Source organism: Embiotoca jacksoni, unplaced genomic scaffold, assembly GCF_022577435.1.
Source record: "Embiotoca jacksoni isolate LCO1_2020_lvr unplaced genomic scaffold, fEmbJac1.0.p SCAF_2, whole genome shotgun sequence".
In the NCBI taxonomy this organism is placed as follows: Eukaryota; Metazoa; Chordata; class Actinopteri; family Embiotocidae; genus Embiotoca; species Embiotoca jacksoni.
Window position 1 is genome coordinate 20,837,367 of NW_027185340.1, and position 26,575 is coordinate 20,863,941.

General features: G+C 40.3%; 1 protein-coding gene across 1 annotated transcript in view; it reads left to right on the forward strand.

The window, feature by feature from the left end:
• Positions 1-26,575, forward strand: part of neb (nebulin) — a 57,020-nt gene that overhangs the window by 16,686 nt on the left and 13,759 nt on the right. Inside the window, exons 37-108 of the mRNA XM_069154995.1 lie at positions 102-209; positions 302-613; positions 738-944; positions 1,053-1,157; positions 1,290-1,397; positions 1,513-1,824; positions 1,984-2,190; positions 2,283-2,387; positions 2,554-2,661; positions 2,770-3,081; positions 3,200-3,403; positions 4,147-4,251; positions 4,377-4,484; positions 4,672-4,983; positions 5,095-5,298; positions 5,462-5,566; positions 7,547-7,654; positions 7,752-8,063; positions 8,183-8,386; positions 8,523-8,627; positions 8,718-8,825; positions 8,923-9,234; positions 9,353-9,556; positions 9,828-9,932; positions 10,267-10,374; positions 10,475-10,786; positions 10,883-11,086; positions 11,190-11,294; positions 11,379-11,486; positions 11,572-11,883; positions 11,988-12,191; positions 12,403-12,507; positions 12,713-12,820; positions 12,952-13,263; positions 13,558-13,761; positions 13,872-13,976; positions 14,100-14,207; positions 14,286-14,597; positions 14,703-14,807; positions 14,945-15,046; positions 15,165-15,266; positions 15,405-15,512; positions 15,613-15,924; positions 16,025-16,129; positions 16,244-16,348; positions 16,444-16,548; positions 16,666-16,773; positions 16,894-17,004; positions 17,526-17,723; positions 18,152-18,256; positions 18,358-18,462; positions 18,555-18,659; positions 18,750-18,857; positions 18,968-19,081; positions 19,238-19,435; positions 19,727-19,831; positions 20,019-20,123; positions 20,255-20,362; positions 21,066-21,173; positions 21,284-21,391; positions 21,517-21,621; positions 21,717-21,821; positions 21,913-22,011; positions 22,132-22,236; positions 22,398-22,502; positions 22,594-22,698; positions 22,950-23,054; positions 23,392-23,496; positions 23,622-23,726; positions 23,838-23,942; positions 24,149-24,253; positions 25,276-25,380. Of these exons, the coding sequence (XP_069011096.1) occupies positions 102-209; positions 302-613; positions 738-944; positions 1,053-1,157; positions 1,290-1,397; positions 1,513-1,824; positions 1,984-2,190; positions 2,283-2,387; positions 2,554-2,661; positions 2,770-3,081; positions 3,200-3,403; positions 4,147-4,251; positions 4,377-4,484; positions 4,672-4,983; positions 5,095-5,298; positions 5,462-5,566; positions 7,547-7,654; positions 7,752-8,063; positions 8,183-8,386; positions 8,523-8,627; positions 8,718-8,825; positions 8,923-9,234; positions 9,353-9,556; positions 9,828-9,932; positions 10,267-10,374; positions 10,475-10,786; positions 10,883-11,086; positions 11,190-11,294; positions 11,379-11,486; positions 11,572-11,883; positions 11,988-12,191; positions 12,403-12,507; positions 12,713-12,820; positions 12,952-13,263; positions 13,558-13,761; positions 13,872-13,976; positions 14,100-14,207; positions 14,286-14,597; positions 14,703-14,807; positions 14,945-15,046; positions 15,165-15,266; positions 15,405-15,512; positions 15,613-15,924; positions 16,025-16,129; positions 16,244-16,348; positions 16,444-16,548; positions 16,666-16,773; positions 16,894-17,004; positions 17,526-17,723; positions 18,152-18,256; positions 18,358-18,462; positions 18,555-18,659; positions 18,750-18,857; positions 18,968-19,081; positions 19,238-19,435; positions 19,727-19,831; positions 20,019-20,123; positions 20,255-20,362; positions 21,066-21,173; positions 21,284-21,391; positions 21,517-21,621; positions 21,717-21,821; positions 21,913-22,011; positions 22,132-22,236; positions 22,398-22,502; positions 22,594-22,698; positions 22,950-23,054; positions 23,392-23,496; positions 23,622-23,726; positions 23,838-23,942; positions 24,149-24,253; positions 25,276-25,380 (10,971 nt within the window). The remainder of the gene's footprint in view (positions 1-101; positions 210-301; positions 614-737; positions 945-1,052; positions 1,158-1,289; positions 1,398-1,512; positions 1,825-1,983; positions 2,191-2,282; positions 2,388-2,553; positions 2,662-2,769; positions 3,082-3,199; positions 3,404-4,146; positions 4,252-4,376; positions 4,485-4,671; positions 4,984-5,094; positions 5,299-5,461; positions 5,567-7,546; positions 7,655-7,751; positions 8,064-8,182; positions 8,387-8,522; positions 8,628-8,717; positions 8,826-8,922; positions 9,235-9,352; positions 9,557-9,827; positions 9,933-10,266; positions 10,375-10,474; positions 10,787-10,882; positions 11,087-11,189; positions 11,295-11,378; positions 11,487-11,571; positions 11,884-11,987; positions 12,192-12,402; positions 12,508-12,712; positions 12,821-12,951; positions 13,264-13,557; positions 13,762-13,871; positions 13,977-14,099; positions 14,208-14,285; positions 14,598-14,702; positions 14,808-14,944; positions 15,047-15,164; positions 15,267-15,404; positions 15,513-15,612; positions 15,925-16,024; positions 16,130-16,243; positions 16,349-16,443; positions 16,549-16,665; positions 16,774-16,893; positions 17,005-17,525; positions 17,724-18,151; positions 18,257-18,357; positions 18,463-18,554; positions 18,660-18,749; positions 18,858-18,967; positions 19,082-19,237; positions 19,436-19,726; positions 19,832-20,018; positions 20,124-20,254; positions 20,363-21,065; positions 21,174-21,283; positions 21,392-21,516; positions 21,622-21,716; positions 21,822-21,912; positions 22,012-22,131; positions 22,237-22,397; positions 22,503-22,593; positions 22,699-22,949; positions 23,055-23,391; positions 23,497-23,621; positions 23,727-23,837; positions 23,943-24,148; positions 24,254-25,275; positions 25,381-26,575) is intronic.

A 26,575-nucleotide genomic window follows, 5' to 3' on the forward strand; every position in this document is an offset into this window, starting at 1 on the left:
ATCAATAAAATCTACTGCTTATGCAGTCAGTAAATGCAAATATAACCTTTCCGTCACTGTCCAGAGTATATAATAACCTGAATTTATAATGTTTTCCCCAGAAACTTTACAAAGCCGGTGTTGTGGAGATGGCCAATAAGGGCCACAATCTAAAAGCTGACGCCATCTCCATTTTGGCTGCCAAGTCTGGTACCACTATTGCCAGTAATGTAAGTCGGAAATACATTCCTGTACCAAATCAAGATGTTAGTTTCCTACAGCCCATCACACATGGTAAACAAGTATTTTATTATCATTACAGTACAAGTACAAGCTGGCCTATGAGAAGGCCAGAGGCCACCATGTTGGCTTCCGCAGCATCCAGGACGATCCTCTGCTGGTTCACTACATGCAGGTGGCCAAGATGCAGAGCAACAGGAACTACACGAAGGACTACCACAAGTCCAAGCTGAAGTATCACACCCCAGTGGACATGATGAGCGTGGTGCAAGCCAAGCAGGCCTCAAAAGTGCAGACTATGACTGGATATAGAAAGATGCAGCACAGTTACGCGCTCCTCCCTGATGCCATGAACCTGGCGCTCGCTCGCACCATGAGCACCCAGGCTAGTGATGTGAGTTTGAAATGTGGAAACACCTGCAGTGATATACTCACAATCATTATCAACTTTATAGGCTCATACCATGAATAATCTTGGTATAATCTCTTGATATATGATGTCTTGCATTTCTTTTCAGTGTGACTACAAGTCTGACTGGAATAACTATGTCAGAGGTACTGGATGGGTCCCCATTGGTTCTATTGCAGTTGAAACTGCTAAAGTTGGTGGTGACATTCAGAGTGAGACCAAGTACCGCACTCATCCATCAAACTTCAAGTTCAGCAAACTGATGGACTCCATGGACATTGCTCTGGCTACTGCCAACAACCAGATCATGAACAAGGTGCAAGCTTTTTAAATTTACTCTGAAGTGCAGAGCTACAAAATGTGGTTAATAGTATTGTTCATAACCATCATAATTCATTTGTTTTCCTGATGTCTTCGTTTACAGCAAGCATACACCGCAGCGTGGGAGAAGGACAAACTGTCCGTCCATGTCATGCCAGATGCTCCAGAGATTGTCCTGGCCAAGGCTAACGCTCTAAACATGAGCAAGGTAAGAGGAACCTTTTCAACTGATACATTAACTGCTTGTTATAGCCAATACTATACAGTGTTAATGATGATAGGTTTGTCAATTTAAATACTGCTTTATTTCACTCTTATCTTACTTTTATGTTTTCCTCAGAAACTTTACAAAGCCGGTGTTGTAGAGATGGCCAATAAAGGCTACAACCTCAAACCAGATGCCATCCAAATTGTGGCCGCCAAGTCTGGTACCACTATTGCCAGTAATGTAAGTTGTAAACCACTCCCTTCATGACAGCAATATTGATAATACATTTACTTAAATTCATATTGTGTCACAGTAAAGTCTCCGTGAACAACAAAATGTGTGTTTGCCATCACAGTACAAGTATAAGCTGGCCTATGAGAAGGCCAGAGGCCACCATGTTGGCTTACGCAGCGTCCAGGATGATCCTCTGCTGGTTCACTACATGGAAATCGCCAGACTGCAGAGCGACAAGAACTACAAGAAGGACTACCACAAGTCCAAGCTGAAGTACCACACCCCAGTGGACATGATGAGCGTTGTCCACGCCAAGCAGGCCTCTGCTGCTCAGACCATGACAGGATACAAACAGATTAACTCCCGCTACACTGTGCTGCCCGATGCCATGAACCTGGAACTGGCTCGTAACATGCAGTTCATCGCCAGTGATGTATGAAGAAAACCCCACTCAATAATCTTAAAATTTAATTTATTTATTGGAACTTTTTTTAAGATTAAAAACCACAATTTCACATTAATATTGCCATTATTGTATGTAGCTTTGCTGCACTGATAAATAAGTCCTTCTTTTGTTGATGTTCAACCTCAGAACCAGTACAAGAGTGAGTACGATCACTACATTAAAGGAACAGGATGGATTCCTATCGGATCGTTGGATGTTGAGAAAGCAAAAACAGCCGGACTGGCCTTGAGTGAGCATCGTTACCGTCAGCATCCCAGCAACTTCAAATTCACCAAAGACATGCAGTCTATGGATGTGGTTCTGGCCACTGCCAACAACCAGATAATGGATAAGGTACTTGATGGGATTTATGATGAATTTGACAGAAATATCTTTTTTATTTATGTCTTTAAAATCCAATCAAAAACTATATTTTTTGTGTTGAGAAATCCTACTTGCAAGCCTGGGAAAAGGACAAGACTTCGATCCACATCATGCCTGATGCAATGGACATTGTTCTGGCCAAAGGAAACAAGATAAACTACAGTGAGGTACAGTGGGATACTTTAATTTTACTTTTTTTTCCCCCAGATCTGTCTTGATTCGTAATCAGAAAATGTGGGCCAACACTTAGAGATTCTGACAAAGCGGAAGGGGATACACAAATTAAAATTTTCATTTGAAGTAGACAATTGTACATTTTCTTTCTCTCATTAGAAACGGTACAAATTGGATAATGAGCTGTCCAAGAAGAAGGGCCACAATGTTCGTGCTGATGCCATTGCAGTCAAGGCTGCCAAATCCTCCACTGCTATTGCCAGTGATGTAAGTAACTGTGTGTGTCTCTATACAATCTGCTGTACATGTCATTTCTTGTGATTTGTCCCCACACCCGAGTTCGGTGATCTAAACTCTCACGTTTGCTTTCTGTAGTACAAGTACAAGACAGGATACCGTAAGCAGGTGGGTCACCACATAGGAGCTCGCAGCATCCAGGACGACCCTCTGCTCATGCTGGCTCTGAACTCAGCCAAGATCGCCAGTGATTTTCTGTACAAGAAGGACTTCAACAAGTCCAAGACCAAGTTCAACCTGCCAGTGGACATGATGGCCTTTGAGCTGGCCAAGAAGAACCAAATTCAGGTCAACCACGCCAACTACATCACCCGCCTGCACAACTGGACCTGCCTGCCGGACTCCAACGACGTCCGCCAGGCCAGACATGCATACGACCTCCAGAGTGATGTAAGTCTGAATCCTTGCGTTTACACTGTGGAATGTTTTCCTTTTAATCAATCTATATTTAAAAAATTTGGGAAGATACACTATTTCAACACCCTAAACCTTTTTCTTTTTTCCCCAGGCTGTTTACAAGGAGGAGCTGAAGACGCTGCAGGGTATTGGATGGGTGCCTATAGGTTCACTGGATGTTGAGAAGGCGAAGAAAGCCGGAGAGATACTGAGTGACAATCTGTATCGTAAGCACCCGAGCAACTACAAGTTCAAAATCACTACTGAAGACATGCCCATGGTGCTGGCTAAGGCCAATGCCCAGGTTATGAACCAGGTATGACTTTATCAATTATGTCTATCTAATATTTCATAGATCTTCTTATTTATCATTTGTATTTTTACAACACATGTTTATGATCATTTTGTTCAGTTCTTAAAAAACATAATGAGGCAGATAACAAAACAGCTCTTAAAATAAACAAATCATAACATCAGTCGATCAGTTCATAACATTTGATTTAACCTTATTGAATATATGAGTGTAATAATATTAGTTTCACCATGAAAATGGTTCCAAATATATTGAAAGAACAAGCACTGAAGAATATAATCACATCATCTGCATAGTCATATAGCACATATTTACTTTATCTGATGTTTATACTTAAATATTTGTGTAGCTCTTACAATTGAACTGAAAGGTTCAGTGATCAGTGCAAACAATAATGGTGATAAAGAACAACTTTGTGTTGTGCTTCTACTTAAAGAAAGGACATCTGAATGAGGCCTAGTTGTGATAGCTGCTATTTTAAACTTTTTATACAGTAAAGTTTTAATCCATTTGATATACTGTAACTGCCTGAGCTCAACCTGAATGTGTATGAAACTGAGGGAAAGTTCCAGCTGACTGTCCAGACATGTCTCTGTGTAACTAGATTCAGTTTAATTGATTAAATGCAGCAGTTGTCATCTAGTCAGCAGAAATATTTCTGAGAGATCAGCATTAATTTAATCATGAATACGTGCCAATGCAACTTTTTAAATGTTTTTTTTAATTTTTTTATTTAACTTTTACAGCATGCTTACATTCAAGCTTGGGAGAAGGACAAGACTACCATCCATATCATGCCTGATGCCATGGACATTCAGCTGGCCAAAGCAAACAAACCCAACTACAGTGTGGTGAGTCTTTCTCAAACACCCTTTTACAAGTGAAGTTGTTGCCGCAGCCTTTGAAACAACATACTTCATAATATATTCTTTAGAAGATGCTTTAACTTCCTTTTTGTATTTTCTCCTCTATGCAGAAAATGTACAAGCAAGCAAATGAAGAGGCCAAAAAGAAGGGATATGACCTACGTAACGATGCCATTTCCATCATTGCTGCGAAGGCTCGGAGGGATATTGCCAGCGACGTAAAATAATTTAATTTACACTTTTTGCAAATAATATTTCCTCTGAGAATGTTAAAGATCCATGATTACATTTTTAATGTTTCCCAGAACTGATCTTCAGCAAAGTTTAAAAACAATGTTGTGCTTGATATTAATGCTTTACTATACCCTTAATATATTGATGAGATGTTTTGTTCTTCGTTTGAAGTACAAGTACAAGACAGGATACCGTAAGCAGGTGGGTCACCACATCGGAGCTCGCAGCGTCCAGGACGACCCTCTGCTCATGCTGGCTCTGAACTCAGCCAAGATCGCCAGTGATTTTCTGTACAAGAAGGACTTCAACAAGTCCAAGACCAAGTTCAACCTGCCAGTGGACATGATGGCCTTTGAGCTGGCCAAGAAGAACCAAATTCAGGTCAACCACGCCAACTACATCACCCGCCTACACAACTGGACCTGCCTGCCGGACTCCAATGACGTCCGCCAGGCCAGACATGCATACGACCTCCAGAGTGACGTGAGTATAATTCTTTTTAAATTTATATTGTTGGAAGTTATCATGTCAATGAATGTATATTGTTTTATTTATGAGACAACTTTTACCATAATCATTTTGTTGTTTTCTCAGGCTGTTTACAAGGAGGAGCTGAAGACGCTGCAGGGTATTGGATGGGTGCCTATAGGTTCACTGGATGTTGAGAAGGCGAAGAAAGCCGGTGAGATCCTGAGTGACAATCTGTATCGTAAGCACCCGAGCAACTACAAGTTCAAAATCACTACTGAAGACATGCCCATGGTGCTGGCTAAGGCCAATGCTCAGGTTATGAACCAGGTATGAATTCATCCATCCTCAATGTGCTGTTAGCTGTAAATGACACAAAATAACTTTGTTCGACTACTTATACTGGAATAATAGAAAATTCTTCTCTTATAAAAATGCATTACTCTGTGGTTTATAATTTAAATAACCTCTCTCATTTTGTCCACGTCTGCAGAAAGCATATTGTGAAAACTGGGAGAATGTGAAGACAAAGATCCATATCATGCCTGATGCAATGGACATACTCCTAGCCAAAGCAAACAATGTCAACTTCAGTGTGGTAAGTAAAGAATTATACTATTCATAACGTCTAATCAGCTTTTGTATATGAATTAATTTTAACAAGGGTCTGGTCACATGGTTAACATCAATATTGCCACATTTCTAAAGATGTTTTATAATACAGTACAATTCTATCAAGGTGAATGATGCATATGAAATTATGTACAACCCCATTTCCAAAAATGTTTGGACACTGTATGAAATGTAAATCAAAACAGAATGCGATGATTTGCAAATCATATAAACCCATACTTAATTTGAAATAGATCAAAGGCAACATTTTAAATGTTGAAATGGAAAACTTGTAATGTTTTATTGAAAATATATGCTCATTTTGAATTTGATGCCAGAAACACATCTCAAAAAAGTTAGAACAGAGGCAACAAAAGACTGAAAAAGTTGTGTAACGTTAAAAGAAAAACCTGATGGAACATCTCAACTAATTTGGTTAATTGTTAACAGGTCAGTAACATGACTCGGTATAAAAACAGCATTCCAGAGAGAAATAGCGTTTTAGCAGAGAAGATGTGGAGGGGTTCACCACTAGAATTACCACGTTGAGGAACAAAATCATGTTCCTCAGGGTAAAATTACAAAGAATTTGTGGATTTCATCATTTATGGTACATAGTATCATTAAAAAGATTCAGAGAATCCAGAGAAATCTCGGTATGCAAGGGACAAGGAAGAAAACCATTATTAGATGGCTGTGATCTTCAGGCCCTCAGGCAGCACTGCATTAAAAACAGACACAATTCTGTCGTGAAAACCACTGCATGGGCTCAGGAACACTTCTGAAAAACATTGTCTGTGAACACAGTTCATTGCTGCAACCACAAATGCTGGTTAAACTCTACCATGCAAAGAAGAAACCAGATATAAACATGATCCAGAAAACCATCGCCTTCTCTGGGCCCGAGCTCATTTAAGATGGACTGAGGTGAAGTGGAAAACTGTCCTGAAGTCTGACAAATCAAAATTTGTAATTCTTTTTGGAAATCATGGATGCTGCATCCTCTGGGCTAAAGAGGAGAGGGATCATCCAGATGGTTATCAGTGCGCAGTTCAAAAACCAGCATCCATGATGGTATGTGGGTGCATTAGTGCACATGGCATCGGTAGCTGCACATTTGGGAAGGGTCCATGAATGCTACACAGGTTTTGGAGCAACATATGCCGCCATCCAGGCAGTGTCTTTCAGGGAAGGTCTTGCTTATTTCAGCAAAACAATGTCAAACTGCGTTCTGCATAAAGAGCAACTGGCCACAGCAACACCAAAACTGGCCTCCCTGCAGTCCAGACCAGTCACCCATTTCAAAGATTTGGTGCATCATGAAATGAAAAATACAACAAAGGCAGACCCTGAACCGTTGAGCAGCTGAAATCATATATCAGGCAAGAATGGGACATTTCACTTGCAAAACTCCAGAAACTGGACTCTTCAGTTACCAAACATTTACAGAGTGTTGTAAAAAGAAGTGATGGAAAACAGTTGTAAACATACCCCTGTCCCAACGTTTTTGAGATGTGTTGCTGGCATCAAATTCAAAATAAGAACATATTTTCTATAAAACAAAATAATTTCTCATTTTCAACATTTGATATGTTGTCTCTTTTCTATTTGCAATTAAATATTGGTTTATATGATTTGCAAATATTTGCATTGCGTCTTTATTTACATCTACACAGCGTCCCAATGCTTTTGTAAACAGGGTTGTATAAGACAGTCAACTAAATGTTCAGTGAAATGAACTGTGTTGCACTACATCCAACAAACTCTTCATGTATAACACAAAAACCTGAAAAACTTACTTTTTAGGACAGTTAGCCTTGAATCATCAGTGCAGAAAACTGACTTTAATGGTATATTATGATAATATCTGACCTCAAGTTAAATAAGTACAAACTTCACCCCTTCACACTTGAGATAGAAAAGTTTGTATATTTAACACCTACGGGATGTTTGTGATCACTTTCAGAAAAAGTACAAACAGGCAAATGAAGATGCCAAGAAGAAGGGCTACGATCTGCGCAACGATGCTATTTCCATCATCGCAGCCAGGGCTACCAGGGACATTGCCAGTGATGTAAGCTGCTGGATTTCACCGATTATAAACAGTAACTCTAAGTTTATCACTTAACCTGTAAATATGAAACTTTATTGACTTAACTTTTTTTCCTCAGTACAAGTACAAGACAGGATACCGTAAGCAGGTGGGTCACCACATCGGAGCTCGCAGCGTCCAGGACGACCCTCTGCTCATGCTGGCTCTGAACTCAGCCAAGATCGCCAGTGATTTTCTGTACAAGAAGGACTTCAACAAGTCCAAGACCAAGTTCAACCTGCCAGTGGACATGATGGCCTTTGAGCTGGCCAAGAAGAACCAAATTCAGGTCAACCACGCCAACTACATCACCCGCCTACACAACTGGACCTGCCTGCCGGATTCCAACGACGTCCGCCAGGCCAGACATGCATATGACCTCCAGAGTGATGTAAGTCTGAATCCTTGCGTTTAAACTGTGGAATGTTTTCCTTTTAATTAATCTATATTTAAAAAAATTGGGAAGATACACTATTTCAACACCCTAAACCTTTTTCTTTTTTTCCCCAGGCTGTTTACAAGGAGGAGCTGAAGACGCTGCAGGGTATTGGATGGGTGCCTATAGGTTCACTGGATGTTGAGAAGGCGAAGAAAGCCGGTGAGATCCTGAGTGACAATCTGTATCGTAAGCACCCGAGCAACTACAAGTTCAAAATCACTACTGAAGACATGCCCATGGTGCTGGCTAAGGCCAATGCTCAGGTTATGAACCAGGTATGAAAAATCACATTCAAAGAACTCTATCGACTGTATACAAATATGGTATGAAAGGAATTTTTTATAAAGAATTAATACTGGCATAGTTCAAAATGTAAATACATTCTCATTTTGTTTGTTTCTGTGACTGCAGAAAGCATACATTGAAGTCTGGGAGAAGGATAAGACGAAGATCCATGTCATGCCTGATGCAATGGATGTTCTTCTAGCCAAAGCAAACAATGTCAACTACAGCTTGGTATGTGAAGAATAACCAGCCACGGTGTACAAATGTATGTATTTCCTTCAATGATCAGTTTATATACCTCATATCTGTGTTTGTTTACAGAAAAAGTACAAACAGGCAAATGAAGATGCCAAGAAGAAGGGCTACGATCTGCGCAACGATGCTATTTCCATCATCGCAGCCAGGGCTACCAGGGACATTGCCAGTGATGTAAGCTGCTGGATTTCACCGATTATAAACAGTAACTCTAATTTTATCACCTAGCCTGTAAATATGAAACTTTATTGACTTAACTTTTTTTCCTCAGTACAAGTACAAGACAGGATACCGTAAGCAGGTGGGTCACCACATCGGAGCTCGCAGCGTCCAGGACGACCCTCTGCTCATGCTGGCTCTGAACTCAGCCAAGATCGCCAGTGATTTTCTGTACAAGAAGGACTTCAACAAGTCCAAGACCAAGTTCAACCTGCCAGTGGACATGATGGCCTTTGAGCTGGCCAAGAAGAACCAAATTCAGGTCAACCACGCCAACTACATCACCCGCCTACACAACTGGACCTGCCTGCCGGACTCCAACGACGTCCGCCAGGCCAGACATGCATACGACCTCCAGAGTGATGTAAGTCTGAATCCTTGCGTTTAAACTGTGGAATGTTTTCCTTTTAATTAATCTATATTTAAAAAAATTGGGAAGATACACTATTTCAACACCCTAAACCTTTTTCTTTTTTCCCCAGGCTGTTTACAAGGAGGAGCTGAAGACGCTGCAGGGTATTGGATGGGTGCCTATAGGTTCACTGGATGTTGAGAAGGCGAAGAAAGCCGGTGAGATCCTGAGTGACAATCTGTATCGTAAGCACCCGAGCAACTACAAGTTCAAAATCACTACTGAAGACATGCCCATGGTGCTGGCTAAGGCCAATGCTCAGGTTATGAACCAGGTATGAAATCATCCATCCTCAATGTGCTGTTAGCCGTAAATGACACAAAATAACTTTGTTCGACTACTTATACTGGAATAATAGAAAATTCTTCTCTTATAAAAATGCATTACTCTGTGGTTTATAATTTAAATAACCTCTCTCATTTTGTCCATGTCTGCAGAAAGCATATTGTGAAAACTGGGAGAATGTGAAGACAAAGATTTCACTCTGGTTGCGTCTTGAGTCAATAGCATTAATTAACACTGTGATTATTTTTGTTTTGTTTCAGCGTCTCTACATCGAGGCATGGGAGAAGGACAAGACTAAGCTGCACATTAAAGCTGACACTCCTGAGATCATCCTCTCTCAACAAAATGCGATCAACATGAGTAGGGTTAGTGTACTTCCTTCTACACATGATCAGAAGATATTTTAATGTTTCAATGTTTTAACCATTTACAGTCATTTGCACAGAATTCAGAAACCTCTCTTTGGCAGTCGTGTTCACATATGAACCACCTCAAGCCTCATTCAGATTACACACACTTGAAGTACCAGCCAGATGAGATTTTTACAGTGGATTTCTATGAATGTGGTCCCTTGATTGAAGCCCTATCGCAAACCCTACCAGCCTATAATTAGCCTTTACAACATGTAATTAGATGCCACTTGCAGGACTCTTGTTTGTTAAAGCCGTCAAAAGTATTTATATATGTCTTATTTTGCAGAAACAATACAGAGAAGGATTTGAAGCCACCATCAAAAAAGGCTATTTCCTTCCTGTGGATGCAATCTCTGTCAAGTCTGCAAAGGCCGGCAGGGACATCATCAGTGACGTGAGTGATGCATACTGTACCATGTTTCTGTGTAAAGGATTCACACTGATATAATGTGTTCTAGTTGTTCAAACAAACCATTTTCTTCTGATTTAATCAGTACAAGTACAAGACAGGATACCGTAAGCAGGTCGGCCACCACATCGGCGCTCGCTGCGTGCAGGACGACCCTCTGATCATGCTGGCTCTGAACTCAGCCAAGATCGCCAGTGATGCTCTGTACAAGAAGGACTTCAACAAGTCCAAGACGAAGTTCCACCTGCCAGTGGACATGCTCAATATTGAGCTGGCCAAGAAATGCCAGATTCAGTTCAACCACGCCAACTACATCACCCGCCTGCACAACTGGACCTGCCTGCCGGACTCCAACGACGTCCGCCAGGCCAGGAAAGCCTACGATCTCCAGAGCGATGTGAGCCCTTCTCTGACATATTCAATGTCTTGGTCCATCTGACTGTTCTTGTGTTGTTTTTTTATGTTACATTAATGAGGGTTTTTTTCCCACTAGGCTGTATACAAAGCTGACTTGGAGGAGATTGTAGGCGTCGGATGGATCCCCATCGGTTCACTGGATGTGTTGAAGGCCAAACATGCTGGAAAAATTCTCAGCGATCGTCTCTACAAGCAGAGACCAGAAACACTGAAATATAAGTCTGACATGAATGCCATGCCCATGGTCCTAGCCAAAGCAAATGCTGAAATTATCAATAAGGTAAAGAATATCATATTTGTCTTTTTGTTTTCCAGTTCATTTATTCAATCTTTTCCTGGTGAGTACAAATTGTGTTTTTTTCTTTTTCTGTTTCCCAACACAGAAAAACTACATTGCTGCTTGGGAGGCTGAAAAGATTAAGACTCATGTGACCCCTGACCTGCCTGAGCTGGTGCTTGCCAAAGCTAATGCTGCCAACATCAGCAGGGTATGTTTGGTCTGTTTTGGTCAAATCTAGTTTATACATTCCTATTTCATATTATAATTAATCAATTGACATTTCTTTTCTCAGAAACTGTACAGGGAAGCTGTTGAGGAGATCTTCAGAAAGGGCTACGACCTCAAGAGCGACGCTGTCGCTGTTGTTGCTGCCAAACATGGAAGAAATATCATCAGTGATGTATGTAACATATAATTAAAGGCTTTCTGTCTCTTGTTTTTGACATGTGCTTGTATTTAATACTTCACTCTTTCTCTCTGCACAGTACAAGTACAAGACGGGTTACCGTAAGCAGGTCGGTCATCACATCGGAGCCCTCAGTGTCCAGGACGACCCTCTGATCGTGCTGGCTCTGAACTCAGGCAAGATCGCCAGTGATTTTCTGTACAAGAAGGACTTCAACAAGTCCAAGACCAAGTTCCACCTGCCAGTGGACATGCTCAATCTTGAGCTGGCCAAGAAATGCCAGAAACAAGTCAATGACTTCAACTACAGAACTCATCTGCACAACTGGACCTGTCTGCCAGACTCCACCGATGTGGTGCAGGCCAGAAAGGCTTACGACCTGCAGAGTGATGTAAATATTAAAACCTTCTCATACTATATTTGCTAAACACTGTTTTCATAGTTGTTTCTTAAAAAGGAAAATTATGTGTCACTCCCCTTTGCTCCTCCTCGTAGGCTGTGTACCAAGCTGACATGGAATGGATCAGGGGAATGGGATGGGTGCCCATCGGGTCGATCGATGTGGAGAAAGCCAAGAAAGCAGGAGAGATTCTGAGCGAGAGGAAGTACCGTCAGCCTCCCACCAACTTCAAGTTCACTGCCAAGACTAGTGACATGCCATATGCCCTCGCTCAGGCCAATGCCGAGGTCATGAACAAGGTACAGATGGCAGATCTTATTTACAGTTGTCTCAGTGGGTGGAAGGACTCTAAGAAAAATGATACCAAATTCCTCACTAAAAAGTGTGACTCCAAAAAAATAACTTTTTGTTTGTTTTACAATAATGCTTTGTGACTTATATGAAGTCCCTTTTCATAAATTATGTATTTATAATTATAATTAATATTTTATTATATGTTCCTGTTTACAGAAAGCATACATTGCTGCCTGGGAGAAGGACAAGACCGACATTCACGTAATGCCTGATACCCCAGAGATCATCCTGGCAAAGCAGAATAAACTCAACACCAGTCTGGTAATGTAGTGTCTCTTCACGTTGCTGTATAACAAATCTGTACATTATTATCTTATCAGGAATTGTTAACTTGTTTTAATACATCGTAATACATTACTGTAGTCTAGTATGAAGGTAATTGTCTTCACAATTACTGTATTTTGTATTATGATAAAAATCACATAGTGTATATAACACCCTAACAGCCTCATTCTTGTTTCCCCAGAAATATTACAAGGAAGGTTTTATGGACACCATTAATAAGGGCTACTACCTTCCCAAGGATGCAATTTCTGTTCTATCAGCCAGGGCCTCCAGAGACATCGTCAGTGATGTAAGTTTGTATCCTTTCTTTAAAAAATTATCATATTTCCTTCTCTTTTGATTTTACAAGCTGCATTCCCACGACAATTTTTTATCATCATGGCACGAAACTGATCGAAATATTTCTACTCCAATTTTCAGTACAAATACAAAGCTGGTTTCCGTAAGCAGTGCGGCCATCACATCGGCGCCCTCAGCGTTAACGATGACCCGTTGTGTTTGTTGGCCGCTCATGCAGCCAAGATCTCCAGTGACAACATTTATAAGAAGGACTTCAACAAGAACAAGACCAAGTTCCACCTGCCAGTGGACATGCTGACAATTGAACTGGCCAAGAAATGTCAGATACAAGTCAACGACTTCAACTACAGGACTCACTTACACCAGTGGACGTGCCTGCCAGACTCCAACGATGTGGTTCAGGCCAGAAAGGTCTACGACTTGCAGAGTGATGTAAGTACATAAGTAAGGGAGGGCTTTTTGGAGTGTGTTGTTTGTTCTTTTCTTGTGCTTATTGATACACTAATCATACACCAAGCACCAATACCATAATAAAACTGTTTTCTTGACTATTTAAAGCTGTTAGAGGTTCACATGTATTCAGACATAAACCTAGATCTGTGTCTGATCAATTTAATGGAAGTACCTAATTCCATTTTGAGACAACCTGCAGTCAGAAAAAAAAATGTAAAAACGACTTAAATATAACTGTATTTAGTGGAGTTAAAGCTGATATTTGTTTTTTAGGCCGTGTACAAAGCTGATATGGAGTGGTTGAGAGGATGCGGCTGGTCACCTCAGGACTCTGTGGATGTCGTCAAAGCTCGCCATGCCCAGACTATTATCAACGACCGCCTCTACCGCCAGCCACCAAGCACTGTCAAGTTCACCAGCGCTGTTGACCTCCCAGCTATTGTATTGTCCAAGCAAAATGCACACAACATCAGTGATGTGAGTAATAGCATCTTTTTTTTAAATGCAGCAAGTGAATTTCAAACTTATCAATGAATATTTTGTACAAATATCTGAAGTTAATCATGCTGTTTTCTTCTTTGTGACAGTGGAAATACAGGGAAGTCTGGGATCGAGAGAAGCTCAACTTTCATCTGCCACCTAACGCCCCTGGTTTTGAACTGTCCAAGGCCAATGCAATCAATATCAGCAATGTAAGTCTGTAATATTAAAAAATAGTACCACAGTATTCACATAGTATAAATATGTTAAATGTTGATAAATATCACATTCAGTTAAAATAAAAATGTTTAAGTCATGTTTCTTGTTCCGTGCAGAAACTGTACACAAAGTCATGGGATGACCAGAAGGCCAAAGGCTTCCATATCAAGGAGGATGCTATCTCTGTGCTTAAGGCTAAAGCCTCCAGAGATATCATTAGTGATGTAAGAAAAAAACATTCTCGCATCAATAAATTATCTACTTGCTGAATTTTCATTCACCTTTTTTATCCTCTCCTTTAGTTCAAGTATAAGACAGGATACCGTAGGCAGGTCGGTCATCACATCGGAGCCCTCAGTGTCCAGGACGACCCTCTGATCGTGCTGGCTCTGAACTCAGGCAAGATCGCCAGTGATGTTCTGTACAAGAAGGACTTCAACAAGTCCAAGACCAAGTTCCACCTGCCAGTGGACATGCTCAATCTTGAGCTGGCCAAGAAATGCCAGAAACAAGTCAATGACTTCAACTACAGAACTCATCTGCATCAGTGGACCTGTTTGCCAGACTCCACCGATGTGGTGCAGGCCAGAAAGGCTTACGACCTCCAGAGTGATGTAGGTTCATAGGGGTGCACATGGATAGTATTAATTCACATACACTTACATACGTTTACACGCCTTGGAAAAACATGAACAAATGTGCCTTCTTTGTTCCCTCAGGCCGTGTACAAAGCTGATATGGAGTGGATACGTGGATGTGGATGGTTCCCACATGAGTCTGTGGAGGTTATGAAGGTGAAGAATGCACAGGCGATCGTGTCTGAAGTAAGTTTAACACCTCATGTTGAGACACACACTTAAAAATGTCACATCTTATGAGGTGGTTTTTTTTGGGGGGGGGGAGTTTATATTTAGTAAACTATGAATCACTTTTCTTACACATCTCTCTTGTTGTTCTACAGAACAAAGGCTACCGTGTCAAGTTGGATAATCAGAAGTTCATTGTTCCAGTTGACAGAGTTGATTTGATCTGTGCCAAGAATGCTGCTGAAGTCCTCAATGAGGTGAGAATGACTCTCCTATTCAGATGCTGTTTTAAGTTTTTTCTTTAGAGTTTCAGTGTCAGATTTTAGGTTGGTTTTTTTTGGTAGCTGAATTTTTTTATGTCCCATTCTGCTCTAGGCCAAATATCGTGAGGCCTGGCAAAAGGAGAAGACCAATTACACACTGTCGGATACTCCATCTCTGGCCACAGCCAGAGAGGTGGCTAAGAACGTTCACCCGGTAAGATGTGCTTCTAATGGGAGGAATTTGATTCATATTTCAACAATATACCTTATACCAATCTTTCCCCATCTTATTATTAGCTGGATAACTGACACATCATGAGAAACATATGATAAATGTGGCAATCTCTTTTAGAAACTGTACACCAAAGCATGGGACAAAATCAAAGCCACAGGGTACTTCATGCCTGGAGATGCTGTGCCAATCAAGCAGTGCATCCATACATCTAAAGTGCAGAGTCAGGTGAGTAGTGGGTAAAAATCGCATCTGTTTATTTCACTGTTCTGTTAATTTAACTGAGAAATTGTCAGTGTGGCTCTAATGATTTATGTCTGTCCTTTAGCACAAGTACTTGGAGTCATATCGCAAGCAGGTGGGTCACCACATCGGTGCCCACTGTGTGCAGGACGACCCTCTGCTCATGCTGGCTCTGAACTCAGCCAAGATTGCCAGTGACGCTCTGTACAAGAAGGACTTCAACAACTCCAAGACCAAGTTCAACCTGCCAGTGGACATGCTGCAGTTTGAACTGGCCAAGAAGTGCCAGATACAAGTCAATGACGACCGCTACAGAACCCGCCTGCACAACTGGACCTGCCTGCCAGATCAGAGCGACGTCATCCAGGCCCGCAAAGCTTACGATCTGCAAAGCAATGTGAGCACAAAAATTGGAACTAATTTATCACATTCATGCAATAAATTCATAGAAGGTTCTGTCTTCACTTTCTAACATGCATCTTGGTATCTGTGCGCAGTTCATTTACAAGGCTGATATGGAATGGATTCGTGGCTGCGGCTGGGTGGCTGCAGAATCTGTTGACCACGTGAAGGTCAGGAAGGCCCAGGAGATTCTCAACGAGGTATGTTTTTCCTGTATTACATTCAGGATTTGGATTTTGCTGTTCTTCCTCTGTTATCACTGTTGCCCGTTTTGTATCTTACCTTAATACTATAATATATTATTTCATTTACAGAGGCTTTACAAGAAAAATGCCAAAGACTGCTTTGGAAAATTCACACTGATTGTGGACCGCCCTGAGATCCTCTTGGCAAAGACGAATGCTGACAACCTCAGTGATGTATGTAAAACCTCACATTTAAATGGCTGATGTACAAAAGCATATTAATAAGTAATAATGAAATGTAAATCTTGTTGTTCTTTTTTCTTCTATAGCTGAAGTACAAAGAGACTTTCAATGCAGAGAAGGGTCATTACATTGGTTCAGAGGATACTCCTCAGCTGGCCCACAGCAGGGAGGTGTCCAAGAACATCAGTGAGGTAAAGTTAAATTATGAGCTGATTAATTCATCTTTTCATTTCTAATATTTGTTGTTTGTACAACACATATTATATCAGCCTTTTCTTAACCTTTGTGCCTACTTTGTTTAATTTCAGAAATTATACAAATTGCAATGGGACGAGTCAAAGGCTACTGGCTACCAGCTGAACCAGGAATACATCCCACTGGTCTCCGGCAAGAAGGGCAGGGACATTGCTAGTGATGTGAGTACCTTAAGATTGCTTTATAGTTATGAGGGCTGCTAAAGCAAAAGACCATGGTAATGTTTTCCTCTGACTGTATGTAAAGAAAACTGAATCTTTTATTGTTTTGGATCCTATTAGGCCAAGTACAAGAATGCCCATGAGAAAGCCAAGGGTCACTACATGGCTGGAACTCTGGTGGACTTCCCTGAAGTGATGCGCTTGGTAGATCAGGAGAAGAACAAGGGGCTGGTAAGATATCGATTATAGTTTGTCCATCTATTTCATGCATAAACTGTGAAGGCATCTTTATACTTTTGCAAGGCACAAAAAAGGCAAGCCCGATTTTTGAAAAGTTACATTAAACAGATAACACTAGCAACACAAGATGTAGAGAATTCTTGTCAATAATAATAATTAAAAAAAAAGTTACATTTTTAAATAGATGGATTGAAGAGAATGATCATTTTCTAGTCAGAAGATCATCTTCTGTCTTAGCTGCATAACAAACATAAGGGACTGTATATGGAAATACAGAGGAGGGGAAATTGTGTTAATTAACAAATTCATAATTCATTCTCTTTTTCACTTTAATCAAGGATAGAAGACATGTGGCTTGCTTGTTGTCTTTGCGTTGTATTTTTAAGCTTTCAAATTGCTTTTATACCAGAGATTATGATTCAGTTTGTTCAACTTCACATCAGCTTAATTTCAGGTTGATCTGTTTCTCATTGTCAAATCAATAACTTTCTATGATATGTGCATCTTTACAGAGGCGCTACCAGAAGGACTATCATCAAAACAAGACCAAGATCCACCTCCCATCTGACATCATCGCTAACAAGGTGGCCAAGCGGTGCCAGGACATGCTGAGCGACGTCCTCTACCGCACCTACCTGCACCAGTGGACCTGCCACCCTGATCAGGAGGACGTCATTCGTGCTCGCAAGACCAATGAGATTCTCAGTGATGTCGGTATTTCTTCTGTGCACATATGCTCCCTGCTTGTAATTGATTGTTGTGCAAAATCCTGTGACAAACGATTAAACAAACTCACATCAACTGCTTTGAAATTAGACAGACAGGCAGTATACTCAGTATTTGTATATGTCATATGTGGTTGATTTATATTGTATAAAGGGTCTCTTATTTAAGAGTTATTTTCATATGCAAATCTTAAAGTCCTTCTCAATGTGAGACTTTTTTTTGGGCCCCTACAGTGTGTGTGATAAGCAGCTCTATCCAAAGACAAAAGATTATCACTGTCAGTAGTCATTAAAATATACATTCCAAACAATATTACATGAATCTCTCAGAGCAAGACGTTATACAAAAATCGAAATACCCTCTCCATTATTGAACATATAATTGTGGGCTGTTTCCTGTTATCATTCAACAGGTCTTCTACAAGGAAGACTTGAACTGGATGAAGGGTATCGGCTGCTACGCCTGGGACACACCAGAGATCCTTCGTGCCAAGAAGTCCTACGAGCTGCAAAGTGAAGTGAGTATCAGCATGGATGACTTGTGAAACATTATTCATACTGTGTGGTTTATTCATAAATGATCTGTGATAATTTACCTGTTTACTATACTCCCATATAGCTGAAATACAGAGACCAGGCCAAGAAAGAGTTCAACAATTACTCCATTGTGACAGACACCCCAGCTTATGTGACTGCTGTCCTGGGTCACACCTGGGCCAGTGATGTGAGTGAGCTGCATTTTTAAAAGAGTATTTATAGTTTTTGAGTTAAAAAAAAACCTTCGTGAGTGTATTAATTCAATTTTGTCATTCACAGCTCAACTACAGGGAGGCATATCATAAGGAGAAGCACTTGTACACCACTGTTCTGGACACCTACGATTATGCCAAATGCCACAACTTCAAATACTTCTTCAGCAACGTAAGTGAGGATGAATATATCTTCGTTTCTAGATTTAAGATATCTGATTTGTAAACGTCATGTTAACGTGCAATAACGTGTTCTCGACAGAAAAACTACACTGCTGCCTGGGACAAAGTCAAGGCAAAGAGCTACCACATTCCTCACGACTCCCACGCCCTGAAACACGCCAAAACGCAAAAGATTATTCTCAGCAATGTAAGTTCAACTCAGAGGCCAATAGATTTAATTCCTTATTATTACAATTTTGGGCTTTTCTTCACATCTGAGTTTGAATATTGATAATATGAATCATTTTGCCCCCTTAGGTGAAGTACAAGGAGGATTATGAGAAGTTCAAATCCCTCTACAGTCTACCCAAGTCACTCGAGGACGATCCTGCCACTGCTCGCTGCGTCAAGGCTGGAAAGCTGGTCCTTGATGTAAGTTAAATTTGTTTTATCTTCCACATGTCAGCAGATACAGGGGCTGCTCTGTAAGACAAGCTCAGTTTTAACAAATACTCATCCAGCTGTGTTAATTTATTGCGCATACACGGTGCGAGAAATGAACGAGCCATCTGTTGTCCGTCTGCACAGCGTCTGTACAAGGAGAATTATGAGAAGACCAAGGCCAAGAACCACATCCCTGCAGACATGCTGGAGATCCTGTCTGCCCGCAATACCCAGTCCACCGTCAGCGGGATCCACTACCGCAAGTTTCTGCATCAGTGGATGTGCCTGCCCGACATGCAGATGTACGTCCAAGCACGCAAAGTCAATGAACAGCTCAGTGACGTGAGTATCTCTCCTCAGCTTTCTATTCTGTGCTTGTTTCTGCATAGTTACACATAGATACAGATACAAGGGTACTGACACATTCATGTACAGTGAAAAATATTTTCATATTTGAACATAACTTGCGCTTTATTTGTCTTTATTATAAAAAAAAAATATATATTAAAATTCAAAGATATCACAAGGACTGGGAAAAATGGTTTTTGAATCATAAAAATGTCAGGTTTCAACCGTTTGCTATATAAACACATCATGTCGAAAATAACCTCACTTGTGTATCTCCTCCCCCAGATCTTCTACAAGGATGATCTGAACTGGCTGAAGGGCATCGGCTGCTACGCCTGGGACACACCGGAGATCCTCCGTGTCAAGAATGCTGGTCAACTTCAGAGCGAGGTCAGTCCATCCAATATTTTCCATTACTTATATAAAACCATTATTTTGGATCTTTTTTTTCTTCATATTCCTCTTTGACATATAGCTTTTATTATCCTCCATTCTCTTCCTGTTCATCCTCAACAGACTTCTCACACTACATAATTATTTAATCATAACGACGCTGATTGTCATGTTGTTATTCCAGCACAAGTACAGAGCCAAAGGTGTGGAGGCCTTTAAGGAGTATTCTGTGGTGACGGATACTCCAGTGTACGAGACGGCCAAGCAGAACGCTGTGAACCTGAGCGATGTAAGTGACTGTATTTTGTTTTTAATATATCATCATGGTTTTTCTCCATTTACTTAATTATCTTAACTGCTATATACATTACAAAGTATAAAATCCAGACCATACATCTAATTTATTTGTTCTTTTTCCAGCTGCACTACCGCTTCGATTACAACGCCAACATCAAGGGCACGAACACCGCTCCTGCTGTTACCATTGAGACAGAAAGAGCACGTCTGGCCAACTACATCCAGAGTGATGTAAGAGAATACTTCTTAATATCATTAAGCTATAACCATTACCATCTCACATGTAAAGTATTAATACTGTAATATTATCACATATTCTGGCGGGAAGGAGCACCCGACACATATAGACACTACTGTTTATGATATAGTGGGAAGTATTTTGAGATCTGTGACACACTTGGCAGATGTTAGACTAAATTTTCAATTCTGATATGAGAATTGTTGTAGTGGGCCGCGCATTATATTGCATTAATTTCACACTTAGTGCACTATGTGGTTGTTATCAAATGGGGGGTTATTTTAGATTTAGATCTTACTTTTTTAACTATTAAAAAAAAATATAGTTAATGAATAAGTCTTTAATTTTTATACGATGATTCATAATCTGTACTCCTACTATTCCCTTGTTTCTAATTTTTTGACAGCCCTCTCTTAGTCATCTCCACCTATCCAGTAGCAGTAAAAAAGAACTGCAACACTACAAGTGCACAGGAGATACATTTATTTTCAAATTGGCTAAAAAAGCAGACAAATATCAACAAAATAAATAAAAAAAAGCTGTTTGGTTTACTTTTAAGAGTATACTGTCAGAGTTTTGACTTTGCTCATTCAGTAGGTGTATTCCCACATATTTATTGGTGTATATACAGTGTTACGGCATGTTTCTCAAGCTGAAAAACACCCCCATCTCACCCTGTCTGTTGGCATCTCTCAGAACTCCTACAAGGAGGCCAACAAGAACTTCATGCCCACTGGTTACTCCCTGCCCCACGACACCCCGCTCATCAAGCAGGCGAAGATGAACACCGTCGTCACCAGCAACGTGAGTCTTTCCCAGTCTTAAAAATTCAAGTATCTCATTTTTATTTAAGTAATATTGCTAATCGCGTTTTGATGTTACTGAATCACAAACATTTGCTCTTATTTTGATAGTACAAATACAAGGAGGCCTATGAGATGATGAAGGCGAAGAACTACACTCTTCACCCACAGGGGGTCAACTTTGTTCTCGCAAGGAATGCGAACAAGCTCACCAATGACGTAAGATAACACACTGCCGGTATTGTTTAACCAGATTCATTAGTGTTGATGGAGATTTACATTATAAACTTGAGATACTTTTATTGGACAGATTATTCTCATATATGGGCTGTTTGCTTCCCCAGCGTCTGTATCGTGAGGAGTACCAGAAGCAAAAGGACAAGATCCACACAACCTACCACACTCCTGATATCAAACAAGTCAAGATGAACCAGGAGCACCTCAGTGAGGTATGTGTTTATGTCATTCATGCTCCTATTCACGTTGTTTTATGGAGTTAAATATTTCATATTCATGCCACCTTTTTGTTCTCTTCTCATTCTAGCTTTGCTACAGAGAAAAATACAACAACACCAAGGGCCAGCTGATCTCTATGGCCGTAACGCCTGGGCTCATGCACTGCTACCACGTCAATGAGATCACCAGCGAGGTACGGCTAAAAAACAAATCATTCTGACACAAATCTTTACAAAATAAACTTTTTTACAGAAATGTTGGTTCAAATCCTTTTGTATTTTTAGCTGAAATACAAAGAGGATCTGCTGTGGATGAGAGGCATCGGCTGCTTCTTGTACGACACCCCGGAGATGGTCCACGTCCGCAACATCAGGAATTTCAGGGTATGTTTTCCTTTTTAGATGGAATATGCCTTTATATTTCTATTCTTCGTCTTCAATGCATACTCAGCTTGTACCTGTGTCATTGCCATCATTTGTACGACCTGTTGTTCACTCTTATAGACAAACTATCCAGTGGAGGCGAAGAAGAACCTCAATACCTTCTCCGTGGTCCTGGACACACCGGAGTACACACGTGTGACTGAGCTGAAGACACACATGAGCAACGTGAGTTGTTTCCCAAACACACGATATCACATTATAATAGACTTCACATGATCAAACGACTTCACTGGAATAGCGTCCAGTAGCTTCTTTGGTTTTTCAGATAATGAATATTACAGCAGGTTTGGTCGAGCTTTTGACTTTATCTGCTTCTCTCTTTTCAGCTGATCTACAAAGCCCAGAGTAAGGAGGAGATGGCTAAGGTCACCACCACCTTGGACAGTGTGGACATTCAGAGAGTAAAGTGGGCCCAGCAGCTGACCAACAAGGCAGGCCTAAATACAACCTTTCTCATTGGATATACTGTAAATATGTATATTTCCTGATAATCTAATCATTATTTTGTCCTTTTCTCTTTAGTACAAGTACACAGATCTGGCATCGAAGGAGAGAGCTCATTACACTCCAGAAATGGAAACTCCAAATATGGGCCACGCCAGAAAAATGAAAGTGGTCCAGAGTGAGGTAAGTCTTCCCCTTCCTCATCTCTCCTTTGTGTTTTTCCTTAGTATTTAGTTCAGTGCTTCCTTCGTTACCTCTCACCTCAGTAGAATTTAAAGTACAATAATAATTTGTGTTTTTATCAAATGACATTATGTATCATGGTTTCTCCTACAGAATAAAAGTCATTGTAAATGTTCTCAGTTAAGTCAGTTGTCAAAACTCTCTTCTGAAACAAATTGCTGATGTGTTTCATAAATAATTTCTTCCCTTAGAACAAATACAAAGAGCAGTATGAGAAGATGAAGCACAGGTACACTGCCATTGCTGATACACCTTCCCTGGTCCGTGCCAAGAAAGCTTACCTCCAGTCCAGTGATGTGAGTTTGCTCATTGAAATTACACCTTTGGTTTACTTTGAAGAAATATCATAACGTTAAAGTATTTTGAGTAAAATTTCGATATTAACTAGTAAGAATTTCGGGAAGGTAATGAGGACATTTCTTCACCTCTTACAGTTTAAATATTGTTTTTGTTTGTTTGATTATAACTTTTTACCATACCACCAGATACTACCTGTACAAATCAGTGAAAAAATGTGTGGCTATTTCCTTTCAAAAATTATGACGGATAGAAATAAGATGCTATAAATACCCCTATATCGTATACATTTGGGTTTGATTAACATCTAACATATTTCTTCCTTCTTGTCTTCAGCTGCGTTACAAAGAAACCTTTGAGCTTGCCAAGGGCCATTACCACACAGTCAAGGATGCTCTGGACATCATCTGCCACCGCAGAGTCACTGATGACATCAGTGAGGTCAGCAATTCAATCAGCTGGTTCCTTATTTGTTATGAATGTCTTTACGCTTTTATGTTTAGACATTCAATTTTAAGATCATTTTCAGTTGAGCTCTTTCCTCTCTCTCCATCTTTCTACCTCAGGTCAAATACAGAGAGAAGTACATCAACTCTCTGGGTACATGGAAGTCCATCCCTGACCGGCCTGAGTTCTTATACAGCAAAATTGCCAATGATAACATCAGCAATGTTAGTAAATGATACAAAATGTCAAAAATATTTACAATAGATAGAAGGACATGCAGTATAGCATCACTGACACACTATTCAAATTAAATCCCTTTTAATGTCTTATTATAGGTCAAGTACAAGGAGGACCTGGATTGGCTGAAGGGTATCGGCTGCTTCGTGTGGGACACACCTGAGCTGGTGCAGGCTGAGAAGAACAAGACGCTGTACAGTGAGGTGAAGGATCAATTAAATTCATCATCATCATCAATAATTGATCAAATATTGTACAAAATATTAGTTGTTTTTTTTTCATATGAAATAAAAGTCTTATGATGGCTGATATTAATATTACAAGTAATAATGCATCTATAGTTAGTCTTTGAAGGTGTGATATATTTTCTGTATTTTCCTAATAATATTAATTTTTTTTTTGCTAACAGAGACTGTACAAAGCCTCCTCTGAGAAGAACAGAGGAAACTTCAAGTATACTTCCGACACTCCGTTCTTCCAGGCCGCCAAGAACGCCTCCATCCTCATCAATGACGTGAGTCCCTTCATTCTTTAACTCAGTGCAGTAATTGATTCATTTAGTTTGTTGAATACTATTTGTAAAATAGACCATAAAATCCATAACCACATTTCTATGTCTTTGTGCATCTCTATTGGACTCTCAGCTTGGAGGTAAAATAATGTGACTTGGTATTATTTGATTATTGATTATAATGTTTATGACCATTTCTTTTTACGTGCAACTGTGAAATGTTTGAAACATGTCGATTGTTCTGTTTTTAACCTCCTTTTGTTCCCTAAAAAGTTTCAACACATGACAGCCGCATTGTTTTTCTGGCCATTTGTTTCTAACTACCTTCTGACATTGTTGAGCAGAGGGCTTACACAGCTAATTACGTGAAGAGCAGGAATAAGTTCACCATAACTACTGAAGATCCTAGATACCAACTGGCCAGAGAGAACAACAAGATGAGCCAGGTAACCGTCCTGGTTGTGTCGTACGGCCAGCCTCCTGCCTCCACCGCCACCTCCGGTCCGGTCCTCCAGACCTCTGACTCTGGTGCATGAGGTTGCCGACAGACCTGCTGGTGGTTGTCGCATGGCTAAGACAGTTCTTCTGACTCCTAAAAATATCTCTTCTTCTCCTATCAGTCTCTGCCCTTTCTCTCTCTTTCTTTCTTTTCATCCCTCACAGGTTGTTGTAAAGAGCGCCACTCAAACAGCTGAAATGCTGCTTTGATTGAGCAAACTCTCCTTTATCTGTTCAATCAGAGAGACAGTTTAATCACGTTTTACTTTTAGTTAATATCCACTTTTTAAATTATAAATATGTCCAAACAAGCCGCTAAGCAGATGCTAATATTATTCAAACTTAGCAGCAGTGAAGATGATTTCTGTCGCTCTGAGAGTACAGATGAGGACAAACAACTCACTCGGATCTCCGGAGTTCTCCTCCAGTCCTCCCAGTGTTATTGTTGTGTTTTTCACTCATGTCCTCAACTCTGGCATGCTGTGTGTGTGTGTGTGTGTGTGTTTGTTGTCGTTGTGTGTGGACAGGCCATGTACAAATCCAAAGCAAAGGATCTACTAAAGAATGGTTGCAATGAGCTGCTCCGCCCTGACATCCTCACGGCCCTTTACCAGTCCATTACGGGCAGTAAGGTAAACAGCCAGAGAGCAGTGAACTCTCCTGTCCACAAACAGGCAGATAATACACAGATAGAAGTCATCAGGTTACTTTGCTCCTCCCTGCTGTTTCATCATGGTCTCATCACATCAAATGCTCATCCTGTAGAAACTCTTTACATCCATTCAGTCCACTTAAAACTTCTACACATTCCACCTAATTTTTTCCATGCTCTAATCTCTCCATAACTTGTTCACTTCATGATTACTGAAACTTTAACTTTTCACAGAATGCAGTGCAGAAGTTGTCCAACTGCATATCTACATATCAAGGGTCAGTAATGCAGCATATTGCAAGAACCAAAAGCCGCAGGCATCATTTGTCTCTACATTAGTCACCTGTCATACAGTTTCTAAACCGTTTTAATTCCTATAAAGTTTTGTTTTCAGATAGATTTAGTTTTTAGAATTAACCATTTTAGAAATACTTTACTTTCAATGTCTTCACTTTTGTAAACTTCTTTTTTATTAAAGCCACATTGTGCATTACAGTATATCCGCCTCAGATTAAGTGATCTGTACGTTCAGTCTGTACATACAGATGAACTGCTGGTCACCTTGAACCACGTGAGCACTGCAGACCTCCATGACCGAACAGTCGTAACACGTGTTCATGTCTTCATTTTCACCTGGAAGATAACTCCATCTATGTTTGTGTGTTTCTTGAAGCATGTTTTCACCACCCTCTGCATGGCACCATTTCACTCTGTAGACATGCTGTAGGTAGTGACAGGTTACACACTACACACACAGGTTACACACTACACACACAGGTTACACACTACACACACAGGTTACACACTACACACACAGGTTACACACTACATGCTAGTTAATTGTTTCTGACTGTGTTCTGATGCTTTAAAAAAAAAACTATCCAAGAAAAAACACAACCAAAAACAAAGTGATTTAAAAAATGTCTTTCACCTTAACTTTATTATGTAATAATAGCAGTATTTTTTTTCTTAAAGTCAAGTGATGTCATCATCTGAATTGACTCTGGAGATGACATCATTTGATGCTAAAATGACACTTTGTCTATTGCTTTGTTAAACATCTTAATAATTTAGTAATATTATGCAAAGAGCGATTCAATGTGTCACCTCTTCTCTTGGATAGTTTTTGTCTTTACTTTAGTTGCATATATAGGAAAAAAAAAAAGACAAGTTGT